The 14589-nt window shown below is 39.6% G+C and overlaps 1 protein-coding gene across 1 annotated transcript in view; it reads left to right on the forward strand.

Moving 5' to 3' along the window:
- CCNC (cyclin C) overlaps positions 1 to 14589 on the forward strand; it is an 813217-nt gene that overhangs the window by 132086 nt on the left and 666542 nt on the right. Inside the window, exons 3-4 of the mRNA XM_069606395.1 lie at positions 8704 to 8788; positions 9064 to 9133. Of these exons, the coding sequence (XP_069462496.1) occupies positions 8704 to 8788; positions 9064 to 9133 (155 nt within the window). The remainder of the gene's footprint in view (positions 1 to 8703; positions 8789 to 9063; positions 9134 to 14589) is intronic.

The raw sequence follows: 14589 nt of genomic DNA on the forward strand, positions 1-14589 counted from the left end.
TCGGAGGGACCTCGGCGCGTGAGGGATTTCGGGTACACCACACGTCACGATGGGGATAGTGTTACAGACACGCCTATGCCGATGTCCTCTTTGGGTCCCCGAAAGACAAGATGCAATACTCCGCGGTTACCACTGGATGTCGGACCATATGCACAGCATGTGAATCTAAGCAGATACAATCATCAGAAATAATATTACGGTAAGTAATGCATGTCTTTATTTTTGTCTAGAAAGTTCAATATTCTGAATGATATACCACTCATATCACACCCTTCTCAAAATACCCCCCAGGTCACACTGAACCAGGAATCAGGCTAGTTTGTAAAGATTTATTTATTCATTTTATATTCAATCACACATAGGTTTAATATATTAGCAAAAGGAGGTCAACAAGGGGCGTCGGGGACAGAGGAAGAAAACTGGATCAATCAACAGGCCGTTAGACACGCTCTGGAAAGAACAAGAAGAACACTCAGTCAAAGATGCAATGCAAGTAATTAATTTGTCAGACAGAAACCTGACTCAACACGAACATGAAGTATTGGGAAAGGGCCTCTCTTTCTGCCCCACTGCCAAATTTGATTATTCCCAAGCAAGAATTGACTTATACTGTTTTATTTGCATATTAAGACTAACCAAATTTCATGCTAATTTGGACAACTCACAAATGCCGAGCTTGAAGATAACCCCTTCACCTTTGAACATCAGTGACATAACAGCATTAAGGGATTTAGCAAATATAGGAGAAAGTGAAACCACCCGGACTATGTTCCATGCAGCCGAAGATGAGTGGCTAATAGAATTACCAACAGAAATAGACACTGGCATGGCGGTTCCTAGCTGAATGAAGAATACATCTAAATTCAATCCCTCAAATGTCTTCTGTCCAACAATAGATTTGTTTGAGGACCTTGTCACGGATGAACTAAAAAAATTGGCGATTAGACCAGGAACAGTTCACAATTTAACAAAATTACAACATGCAGCTATGGAAAATCTACAAGCAGATAGATCTGTCGTAATAAGATCATCAGACAAAGGTGGCAATGTTGTAGTCCTCAATACCAAGGACTATCAAAGAGAAGCAGAAAGACAATTGAATGACACCAGCAATTACGTCAAACTATCCTGCGACCCGAATCCGGAATATAAAGTACAATATGACACAATGTTGGACAAGTGGTATAATTTGGGACTCATTTCAACCAAAGAGAAACGATATTTAACTAAAAACTATCCCAAAACTCATTTTATACCAAAAATTCATAAATCAATGTCCAGACCCCCTGGAAGGCCAATTGTGGCATCGATAGACTCCTTATTGGAAAATACCTCGAAATTTGTAGACAACTTTGTTCCCCTTTGTGGAAACTCTACCTTCCTATACTAAAGACACAACAGCATTTTTGAATAAATAGTACACATTCCCTGGCAACCTAATTTTCTTTTGGTTATGCTGGATGTAGTGTTTCTTTATACCTGTATCACACACTCTAAGGGCATTCAAGCGGTAAAAAGGTTTTTGTCAACCATATCTTTGTTATCGAGAACATTCACTTATGCTTTTGGATATGCTTTCGTTCATTCTGACCCACAACACTTTCATGTTTTATTCCAAGTATTATAACCAGATTTGTGGAACGGCAATGGGCACTGCAGTAGCTCCTACCTTTGCGAATCTATATATGGGTGCATGGGAGGAAGAACTTTTCTCGAATGATGATCAGAAGGAACATACAGACAAAATAATTATGTGGCAGAGGTATATTGATGATTTATTCATCTGGAACGGGACGGCTCGAGAATGGACAAGTTTCTTTCACATTTTGAACGAAAATCAACGGAATTTGCAATCAGCAAGACGGAAATAGTCTACTTAGACATAAAGGTGAAAGTTATTGAAAATAACATAAGTACAGAGTTACACAGAAAAGAAATGAGTACCAATACACTTTTACATGCCACAAGTGCACACCCACAGTGTCTTAAAGATAGTATTCCGTATCGGGAGTTCTTATGCATCAAGAGAAACTGCAGTGACAACCAAGTATGGGAAACCATGCTAAAAAGACCGCTGCGAGATTTGTAATGAGAGGCTACAAGAAAAGAATTATAAACAAAGCCTATGATCGCAGCTGTAATAAAACCCGGGAGATGATCTTGGCCAAAAACAGCATGCCCAAAGAACAGACCAAAGATCAACCAAATGAAGATTTTCCACTCAGGTTTATTACCACATTTAATTCTGGAGCTAAAGAAACCAAACAGATTTTGAACAAACATTGGTATCTCTTGAAACGAGATCCGGATATTAGTCCACACCTGCCGTCACATGCCACCGTGACGTATAGGAAACCGCCATCTATACAAATGAAACTATCACCTAGTATGTTTCAATCGCCCAACTCCAGCACAAATACCTGGTTAACTACAAAACCACTAGGTTTTTACACCTGTGCCAAGTGCAAAGCATGCCGTCATAGAATGAACACCAAAGTTTTCTTACATCCACGCACCAAGAAAGAAGTCGAGATCAAACAGGATCTGAGGTGTTTCACACAATTTGCTATTTATGTGATTACTTGTGCATGCAAGTTATGGTACATTGGCAGTACAAAATTGGAAGCCAGGCTACGAATACTACAACACTTACGTGCAATCAAGAATCACGATATGTCCTACCCACTCGCCAAACATTTTGAAGATGCTCACCAAAATGACATTAGTTCATTTAAGTACTTTATCATTGATCCAGTGGGAATACACCCAAGAGGAGGGGACAGATTGCGAACATTGAGACAAATGGAATCAAGATACATAGTGGATTTTAATACTAAATATCCGGGAGGTCACAATCGTGACGAAGAATTATATGTATTCCTGGGATCTTAAATCCTATGCTTTTTCATGTTTGTTCATGCTTCTTCATGATTACCATACTGTGTTGTGTATATATCTTCGTTTTTTCCAGGTTTGGACTCCTACCCATCGGAATGCAGTTTTTTGCATTTATATTTTATTGATTTTTCTAATAAGTATATTTTAATCAGTTTTATATATGCACTTTTTCTTGGAAAATAGGAGAGAATGGTATGCATTTATAGACTAAGAGCTCTGCTGCCAATAGTATGCAAAATGTATTATTTCAAATGTGTGATTTCTGCGGAAATTTTAAGAATATATATGGACTTGAGGGCTCCTATTAATATGACCAATGAGACCAAAAAGGAGATAATGTGACAATTTAAATGCTAAAGACACTGTTATCACAATGCTCCAAACATGCAGGTTTTAACATATGATTATTTTATCCAACATCTTGTATCTTAATCTATAACCCCTAGTTGTTTTTAACCTTCCAGAGACTTTATTCATGAAATGATGGGCTATTCATTCCAACATGTTTGCTTTCCTATTATGAGATGTAACTCTAATATATAGCACTATGCACCTAAATATTTTAGAGATGGGGGTAACACACAGTCATTGTATTCACTCCTGCTACCCCTCTCTTCCAGATTTTAATTATGATTTTATTCCAGTGTTTGATTTGAGCCAAGACACCCGCAAGGGCAACAAACTGTCTATGCTCTGATTAAGGCATAATATCTCCAATCCCGTTTTGTTTGTCTAGAAAGCCTTAATTTAGGCTGGCCAATCTATACTGATGAGGCACCAGCGAGGGCAACATACAGCCTCCATTGTCCCAAATGAATCACTTGGGCTTGACAAACAGTTTATGATCTGATTATGGCAAAACATTTCTAATCCCTTCTTGTCCTTGTTTTTGCTTAGAAAGCCTTACTTTAGGCTGGAATACTGTAGAGGCACCCGCGAGGGAAACGCACAGCCTCCAGTGTGCCAATAGAATCATTTGGGAACACACAATATATATCTAGACCGTAGAGGCACCCGCAAGGGCAACACACAGCCTCCTAGGTCGATGTATAAAACATACGTATTTATTTAATATGCATCTTGACAGCACATAGCACTTTATCATTGTATAGTTCATCTATGTTTACATAGCACGTAGCACTTTAAGATTGAACAGTTCATTTATGTTCACATAGCATATAGCACCTTAATATATATTGATATATATCAATATACATGAATCATTCGAAGTTTTACAACATGTACCTTGAAAGCACATAGCACTTTGCTGTAATATTATGCAGTACCAAGTTATCCACCCACTTGGGAAGATGAATACTTGGTCAGCACAAATAAAAATGCCAAAAAGAAAATGCTGAATAATCAACCTGATGTGCAAATTTCAGAATGTCGGACCTTGGAATGGATGGCAAATGTTTTAGTTTTTATAAAAAACCCACTTGGGACAACTAAGTTCTGGGATGATTCTAAGATTACCTATAATAGTGAATTGTCGGCACCTTACAGAAGCACAGACATTGACAGAGAACAGAGGCAACACTCACTATGTTCCAACATGGCCACCTGTTTGTTTGTTGTTTTCTCATAAGCTAATTTACTTAAATGCCAAACATTGAAGATGGACTCACACATTTGTCTATAATACTGCAGTCCTCTCTCCATGTCACATACCTGACGAAGCCCGAGTAGGGTGAAACGCATTGTTCCTTTTTTGTTTTAAACTGCTGCTGACTTCCTTTGTCCATGTACTTTTTCTAATAAAGGACACTTTTGGCTACACTGAAAAACACTGACTGGCTGTGGATTAAAGAACAGTTTGTTTTGCACACAGATGGCTTTTAGGTTAATGTTCCCCCTGCAAAGTTTTGTTTAAATACAAAGGAGCAATCCTACACTAATGTGAGTAATCAGCAGGTTTTCAGGAACGTCTAGCGTTATAGGCAATCCTCCCTCCCTGAACAAGAGGGAAAACCGTTTTGGCAAATGACACTTTTAAACTGGCTTTGTGAAATACTGCAAAAGGTGCAAAAATGCTTAAATGGAGACAAGTTCTAAAGAAAGCAACACTAATCGGGTCCTAGCATACATGAGCTATAATATAAACAACAATACACACTTGAGATCAAGATGGGATGGAAAAGCACTTTGAAATGGGGAAATGACACGTGTACACTGTTTTAGTTGTGGATGTAGCTAAGGATGTTGGGTATCAGTGAGTTGAAATTTCGTTTCTCATCTTTAAAACTGAGGGAGTTCTAGAGGTTTTAGTAAGAGCCGTTTTTGCAAAATAGGCGCGAAATTGAAAACCGAAATGGGCTTTTGAAAATGACAGATGGTTTTGATTACACTATATTATGACTATGAAAAAGAGAATGCCACAGATGGATCTTAGACACGTGATCAGCGTAACCCGTCCCATTGTGGATACTCTACTTCTTCCTGGGATTTACTTAAGTTATTCAAAATCACTAGGGAGTTATGGTTTTGGAACACAGGTAAGACAATCAGCGCAAGAAGGATTCTAATAATACTGGAGTTCTGAATTAAAGATGGGATGGGTTGAGATAGGGATAATATAATGCAGATATACTAAGGGTCACTGTTCTTCCTGTTAATACTTAAAGAAGAAGTTATTAAATTGGAACGTCAGCTCTGGTTAATGAATTAGATCTGGTCTACCGGCAGCATGCACCTCTAGCGGGATTGGATCAGCAAGGCGGCTCTGGTCAATTTGGACTGCACCTCAGCCTGGATTTGGAAGGGCCCCTTCTGGTTACTGGACACGATAGATAGCAGGATGCAAGTATTCAGCGGGCCAGCCTTAGTGGTAGCAAGCCAAGCTGAATCAGAATTAAATCCCTTCAAGTTTGGGATGTTTGTAATTGGGTCAGGCTCTGGATTCTGCAAAGAAATCTGGATCTTTTAAAGAATTCTGGAGTCAGCTACAAGTTGAAGAGTTCTGGATTAAGGTGCTGCGCGGACATCTGGAAGGGTTCTGGAATCCGTCTGTTCTGGAAGCAGTCTGTTCTGAAAGCAGTGTGTTTTGTGTAGTGAAACTTAATGCCAACCCCCAGTTCATGGCGTGGGCAGAACTTCAAAACGCACCCCCATGTCTGTGAGTGGCTACTGGCGTGTGCTTTGTCCTGGTTGGCAGTCTAAACTGTCTAAACAGAGCTGTCCTCTTATGACAGGATTTAGGAACTCCCACCTGAATTTTTACCCAAAACATACTTTTGCACAAATGTACATTTCTACCATTCTGTACCCTCATAAAATTGTACACATATACTTTATACTTGATTATCTACATTTACTTCCCATCTTTGTGAGAGCTGTATTGGTCATTCTATGGATTTTTTATCAATTTTACCCATAACACTGGATTAATCATTTCTAATGTGATACATCTCTGGGCGCTGATCAGGGGATCATGTACATAGAATTTTAAGCTTGCAACATTAAGTTTTGCCACAATCAGTGTTTTAGTGTATCTTTGGTTTCTTATGTAGTAAGAACTCCTGCTACATCTTCAACTGTCTAGCATGAGTTCAGATTTATATGTTTGTATTTTTCACTTGTCCACTTATTTTGGCTATCATGTTAAATGTCATAAAGGTCTGAGGTAAAAAACAAGTAATTTCCATTCAAAATCCAGTCCAGGTTTTTTTTCTTACTTTAAAAGTGAGCAAATGGCCAGTCATTTGAAGTTCACTGAGAAACCTCCTCCACATTCAGCCCCTCCTTTAGGAAGATGGATGTCCAAGCCTTCCTTTATCCTTGGGTCAGCCCGGAGACAAAGGTCTGAGGCTTCCTTTTGTTTTCATTATGCGGGAACCATTAACATCACTTAAGCCTTCCTGTAGCAACTGAGTGTTAATCTGACGTGTGAATCTTCCCAGGCCAGGCACTGTCGGATTAGAAAAAATGTTGATTCCAGACTGGGTTCCTATACATTGAAGTCTTTTCAGTTCACATATAAAATACAAACAGTTTATAAAGGATTTAAACATTTTAAAAGAATTAGCCCTTCACCAACATACTTGAAATATTGGATTTTGCAATTTTTCAGGACAAAGAAAATACATGAAACTGGGTTTGACAGCTAATTTTCTGATGTAGCTGTCAGTCAGTGAGGCTTTGATTCCTCTGACTGCCTGGAGAATCCATGACTTCAGCATACTTTCCTTTCAATAATTCACTGGGGAAAATGACTGAATTTAGCGCCGAAACAGCACTTGAAGATTGCCATTGATTAGGAAACTGCATTTAATGGCATTTTCGGATTTTAGCCCTTCTGTGGCCTTGTTTCACGTGACAGATGACAGCAGTGATTCCTGTTTTTACACCAGCTTTGCGTGTGTGTTGTGTGTGTGTGTGTGTGTGTCAGGGCGTGCAGCTCTTTTGGTGGTTTATGAACTCTGTGCAATTTCGCAGATTCAGTGCACACAGGGGTTATTGCCTCCATTTTTGGCAGTTCTCTTTCCCCATTGGCAAAGGAGTGCAGTGTGGCGCAGTGGCCTGGATAAAAATACTCCACATTGCCCAGTAGCCAAATCTCCTCCTGTACTTACATGTGAAGAGAAACTGACCACATGTGGGTTTTATGTGCAGTGCCTAATTTGAAGGTGAATGCTAGCTTCTGTACAGTGAGAACATCCTCAATAGATTTCCTGATTTTACTGAATCCACGCTAATGCTCCAATGGAAAGTGCATTTTTTGCAAATGGTGTAAATCAAGCTTTTATGTGCAAACATGAAATCCATTAGGCCCTTTCGATGCCCCATCTTCTGCTTCCCCAAGCTCAGGATGTTCTTAAGCACACTTCTTCCTTCAGCACTCGGGCAATTAAGCAATAAATCTTCCTTCTCTAAATTGTAGTTAGAACCCCAGATGCTTTATCGAAATTCTGTAACCTCCTCCTTCCACTCAGGACACTTAACTGGAAAAAAACAAGGGGAAGGTTAGAATGTATGGTCCTTGCATATTTTGCATTGTTCAGGCAGACGTGCTACCAGAGCATTGTCAAACGGCTGTTGGGAGGTGCATTGTCCAAGGTAAGGTTGAGATAGAACACCTCCACAATGAGCTAGGGGATAGTTAAGGAGATCCCAACTATCACAGGGGCCTAAAGCCAGGTACCACTCCTGCACGCCACTACCAGGGCGCTCCACTACCATCATGCTACCCCAATTAATACTTCCCAAAACATTACCCATTTAAACAATGCAGCTGTAAACATTCATATAATATACATATTTATAAATCTATATACATAATTGTATGATAGTTTATTTATCTAGCGCCTATACACAATGTTTTAATGCTGGGTGTTACTGCTGCAGTAAGCCACCCCACAACAAACGTCCAGGTTTTTCCTCAGGGTTCTGGTAGCTCCCATTCACAGTACATTGGTTTTGCTGAAGGGGGAAGGGTCTGCACATCACTGTTACTACTGTGGGGCTGTTCCACCCTTAGGTGCTGTCCTCGTCCATAGCGTCGCTCCATACAGTCACGGGAGCGACCGCATACTGTATTTGTATTAATGGCGGCACCACAGACCCACTTAGACTGCTGATATCACTGTTTCGGACCCTGAGCACTTTTCTTCCACAGTGGCATGCACTGTCACTGCCACACATGCAGGTTTGTAATCTCTAGATATTCACTGTATGCAAATTGCCATCTTGGAGTACCAGTACACGCAAATGTGCTTGTGGCTCGAGCCATGAATTTTCATTTATTTTGCCTGCAGCATTTGTAGTATCTAGTTTTTTTTTCACATAGTTTCACCTTTTGTTTTACAGTTATACAGTCCTTGGGAGAGCATCTTAAATTAAGACAACAAGTAATTGCCACAGCTACAGTGTATTTCAAGCGTTTCTATGCTAGGTGAGTCCTATCAATTCATGGTTTGAGTGTTCAAAATTATACAACCTTGTATTTGGTGTGACTCCTGTTGTATTACGTTATTCTTGTACACTGTACTGTATGATTCCATGGGGCTGCTTTAGAGTATGCACCCAGACTAAAATATTCTTTGCTAGTGAATCGATGTGGAAAGGGTTGACTTTGAAAAGTGAAGTAATAGGAACTGTTAAGTATTGCGTGATCAATTAGGAAATTGCTGAATCCATATAATGAATATCCTTTTATCTTGTTTTCAGATATTCTCTCAAAAGTATAGATCCGCTCCTAATGGCACCAACATGTGTGTTTTTGGCATCCAAAGTAGAGGTAGGAATGTATTTTTTAATCGCACAAATTTCACTACAATGGCAAAACATGTTGAATTGTGGGGATTAATGCTCCCATTACCTTTGTTGCTTCATTCAATTTGGCATATATAAAGTAGTTCTCCTTTTTACATATTCCTGAACACTTGGTTTCAACTCTTTCTGGAACATTGCATTTGCTTGAAAAGTTTCACCCATTAGGTAAGCGTAAACTGATTTAATGGCACGGGGGTACTATTTAATTGTGCACGTAACTGGGCCACAAATGGAGCTCCTATCCGACAAAGATTAAGTGAGCAGACGTGATTGGCAGTCTGTGCATGACTAAAGAGGCATTACCAAATAACTTATGCCCACTGATCACTACAGTGGCTCCCAAGTGATGAAAGAATGTCCTCCAAACTACTGTGCAGCACATGTTGATCATCGCAGACAACATGATCAAAATAACTTCCCAAACAACAAATCATCACAGACATGTCTGAAACCTCAGTTTGATGTTCACTCAAACTCTACCTGCAGTCAACAAGAAGGCATGCTCTCCCAGAATAAGCCTTGCTTCACTTGACCCAAAACTACGTAACCGTTGATCACTGAAGACCATCTAAAATTCAGTTACTCTGCTGACCTTGCTTTTCAAATAAGTCATTCAAATCTAGATAAGTGAGATGATTGCAGTCCCTCTGACTGACAGAACTTCTGATTCTCAAACAAAATGAACCGAAAATCAATACAAAAAAGACATTTGGTTTATTACAAACCTTTATCTATAACCAGCATCATACAGAAATTTCATCAGTATAACAATTCTAAAATCCATATAAAAGATCTCCATCAAATTCAATTAATCTTGTCTTGTTTAAAAACCTCATTCAAAAATGTTATCAATCCAAAATGTATTAAAATATGTTCTCCCAATAGAAATGTGGTCCTCCACTCTTCAGCACAATCAGATTTCCTCTGAAATAAAGTTTCCCATATCTAGTTCTTAATGCCGGCTGACCCGTGCAGAGTAGTAAAATATGTTTTAGGGTTTCAACTTTATCCCCCTCTCCCCCTGCACAAAATCTACAACCAAGATCCACCACTTCTTGTTCGTGAGCTGCTAGGATTTGCTTTGTAGGATATATGTTCATGCAAAATCTCATGAATTTATACCGATACAAAGTGTTCTGAAATTTCATGAGATACTTGTGGAGAGTATTATACGCCCTAACTACTTCCCTTAGATTTGCATGTAGCAATCCTGTTGCCATCATTTTCTCTTAAGTGACCATGGGTTTGTAACTAACATGTCCTGCGTAGTTTTAAGTATGTCAGTATAGCCAAACATTGTGACTTCCACTGCTCAAGGACGACTGAAGATTCCCTCATGTTATCGTTAATCATTATCTGGTAAGGAGTCGAGTCTCTAACATAATACATTTTCGATATAGTCTTTTACACGGTTACTCCATAAACTGAGATTAACCCCAATTTGTGCCTAATAACAGATGTGGGAACTCTCCTTGGCAGGCTCAATATCCTCCTCCAAAATGTCCCCTTGAGAGAAGCCCACATTTTCCACGAGAAAGACAGAAAGGCCTCAGCTTCATAGGTTAAAATCTGTATCACCTTGGATTTATAGAAGCACAGCACAGGGAGAAGGGAAAACGTCCTTTTTTTTTATGAATCAACATTCCCTGAGCGGTCAAACTTAATTTTCGTTCTTGTCTCCAATTGGCGAGCATTATCTTTAACGCCAGAGTTTATACTTGTACCCAGGTACGTTGTGGCGTTTACCTGAGTGAGTTCATCATGACCCAAAAACCATCTAACGGGAGGTACTGCTTGCCTCTCGGCGAATGTAAAATGCGGATGTGGTTTTATCAGCATTAATATCCAGGCCGTTTTTAACTACGTGTTCTTGTAGACTATTCAGCCTTCGTTGAGACCTATAAGGGTCTGGTCGACCAAGACTAAATCATCTGCATAAAGGATCCATGCTAGTTCTTGACCATTCATTTTGGGAGTGAAGGCTGGAGCGAGCTCCAAGGTCTTATTCAAGTCTGATAGAAACAAATTAAATACAATTGGCACCAGGGGTCAGCCCTGTTTCATCTTTTATACGTGCTAGTCTCTTTAGTCAAAAGGCCCTCCGAATGTAATCTGATCTGGATCTTCGTAGATGTCTAGAGAGCCTTAATTGCCAATAATAAGTCAGTGGGACAATTCCAGGCCTCTAGCTTGGACCATAAGATATTAATATCAACACTGTTTAAAGCCTTCTTCAGATCGAGGCCAAATACATTTTTTACCACTTCCTATGGCTTTCATTTTGAGGAGGTTTAGGAGAAACTAGTTCAAGTGAGCCCCAACGCCTTTTACGAATCCAGTTTGACGTGTGTCCCACCTCCCCTTGGTACTTACCCAAACATGCAGGTGTCTTAAAATTACTGCTGCAAATAGCTTACTCAAAACAACCAAGAGGGTGATAGTTGTTAGGGTCCGCCCTATTGCCCCTCTTGAATATGGGAACTATTATTGCTTTCCTCCACAAGTCGGGAACCTCTTCCAATAACATCAATTGAGCAAAAAGTTTATTAATGAAAGGAATCCACGCATCGGGGGACTCTAATCATATCATTTGTGAGTACGTCCGGGCTTGGAGCAGAATTTTTAGGTCAGTAGGGTCTAGTCGGATTTTTTTTAGCCTTCTCTAATGACGATCTCTTGGTCACCTCCCCCACCCCTGGTCCAAAGAGTTTCCCCATATGTTCGATCCAGTTCTCTTCTGTTACCAAATTCATCAAGAGTGCAGATTGAGACGTTTTCTCATTACACGTCTGTCAAATTTCTCTGGGGATTTTTTTCTCTATTGCCCTTGGCACCAGTTCTGCGTAACTGTTTTTATTTTACATTGCAATAGTTTAATCAGAATTATGTTAACCTTAAACATCAGTTTCTTTCCTTTTTTAATATTGACGATGAAATCGAGCAACACCGGGACATAGTTCACTCCCAACTGCTGTTTACCAAAGTTTTCTTTATACTTTCCAAGAGGGTAGAAACGTCTTTCGTATGTATACGTAGCCTATTTCTATCCTACGAAATGTCTGTTAGCCATGCTTCGGTCTAACTGGTATTTTGATGTTACACGTCAGACTTAATAGGAAGTGATCACTTTTCTTTGTTTCAATCACCTCCAATGACTTTACGTTGTTAATCATGTTTCCGGAAATGAAGAAATAGTCTAAAAACTCCAATCCAATTGAACACCATTTGACCAGGTAAACCTAGCAGAGATGTCCCCTTTAGTTTGGCCGCTTAACATATGAAAGTCTCTGTTCTGCATTGCATTAGACCAGCTCGCTGCTCTAGCGTGACACTTATTAAGAAAAATGTCACGTCTGTAAGGACTTGACCATCTGTCAGTGCAAGGAATATTTAGGTCCCCACAGATGACTATAAAATGGGCATTTCTATGATTATTTGTCAATGATATCCATCACGGAATCCACAACATTATTGAGCGCTTTTGCGTCGGGATTCCAATACAAATTTAAAATTAGCCTCACTTTTGGTTCTTGAGCATGCCCCCGTTTGTTCCAATAGAGTACTTTGGATGAATGGGTTTATGTTAGAAGAAATGCAACAGCTAGTCCCAACATGTTTCTCTCCAGTTTAGGAGAACTGGAGACGGTCTACCGCCAACACCCTTGTGAGCAGGATTAAGGTAAGAACTATAGCTGTTGCGCATAGGTGCAGATTGCATCCATGTTTCCTCAAAACATAGTTCATCAAAATTATTAAATTAATTTCACACCTTAAATAAATGAAAAAACCCATAGGTGTTCCAGGAAGCAATTGTCCAATCATGATCCGAAACTGCTACTTGTTAGATCGTGTAAGAGCCGCTGCCATCCACGCCCATTGGTCAGTTGTCGGGTGCACCATTACGTTTTATAACCCTTCTCTAACCTTACGGTCAGATCTATTTGTACAGCTGAAAGTGACCTTTAAAGGGCAGTTTGGATTTGTGGGAAAATTATTGGATTCTTTTTCAAAGATCATAGGAGTCCGATTTGGTATTCTCCCAGGTTTTTGAGGAATACTGGTTCTCGAATTCACTGAGTTACTTTCTGAATTTTCTTTTGTTTTATTGTCTGGTGGTTTGTGTTGTTGATTCGAAACCCAGAGACAGTAGTAGATGGCCAACTTCCAAAGGGGACAACTTGACAGATTTGACTTTAAGTGAAGGATCACTTTGTCTAATTGCGGCTCATTAACAAACTCCACAATCTTTATATCTTCAGTGTTAATGAATCACAATAGAGGAATGTGATGGAATAAAGTCAAAACATTATCGGTTTAAAACCAAACCGTCGTCTGTTGGCAATAACCGCTCCAGGAAGCAGAGATTGTCCCCATGCTCTTTCTTATCAGGAGTTAAAGCCAAGTCCTTTTTTATCATATCTCAAAATCTCAAGTCAGGCCCAACAGGTGTCCTATCACCACGTAGATTTATTGTTTTTTCATTATAACCCTGGTTGGGTAGTGTAAAGTTTTGCCGCCCACTCGTCGATGTACATTTTAGATCAGCCATCTTGCGTTTTTCTGCGAAGGTTAGAAAAGGTGCATTACCATCAAGACGGGGGTATCTTTCGCTTCCACCACTTCTAACTCTTTTTCGACCCAATTCAATTCTTGCTCTTCAAACTAGGAGTTCACTCTTAGGTCTGTTCCGTCGTCCACTGAATAAGTTGATAAAGCCTACATGTTAGCTTATTCGTCATCTCTTACTGTCAGTTTATCCATGTTATGAACAATCTCAAGGTGTTCATTCGGTGCCTGTTGTACGATTTCCAGAGGTGGTGTGGATTTTTTTCTACACATGAACTTCGGAGATCACCGGTGAGTTGACACATTTCGCAAGAAGCTTCTTGCGCTGTTGCTTTTACTGCTTTTGACATGTTGAAGATTTTTGGTTTTCTTTGTTGGCCTTCTTTAATGTTTTTATTGTACAATTTCCTTTTTATTCTCTTTTGGAAGATTAGATAAAGGTCATCCAGTCGGGTTGCTTTTATTTGGGCATCAATTTACAGTCATAGAAGTGGGTGGAATTTCTTCAACTTCGAAATTAAGTGGAAGTAGATTTACATTTTAGCAAAGGGCAGCGAGAGGCGTTTTCAACATCTGAAAGTTTCCCATTTGATCTTTGTCTGACTTTAATCCTGACATGTCCAGTTGCGGAGCAGTCTTGTCTCCATGGCTAGTTGAGTTATGTGATGAGATACTGGGTTTGTTTATAGTATTCTTTGCTTTTGAGGAGTACGTTGTTGATCCAAATTCAGAGTTCAAGACCTGTCAATTTTTTTCCCCTTCAGGATCTCTAACAGTGATCCTAATATGCTTTTTTAATCTTCATTTTCCAATGATTCCTGGAGCTTATTTTGTAATTGACGGGAAACTGCCTCT

Source organism: Ambystoma mexicanum, chromosome 4p (genome assembly GCF_040938575.1).
Source record: "Ambystoma mexicanum isolate Mex_15411 chromosome 4p, UKY_AmexF1_1, whole genome shotgun sequence".
Lineage (NCBI taxonomy): Eukaryota > Metazoa > Chordata > Amphibia > Caudata > Ambystomatidae > Ambystoma > Ambystoma mexicanum.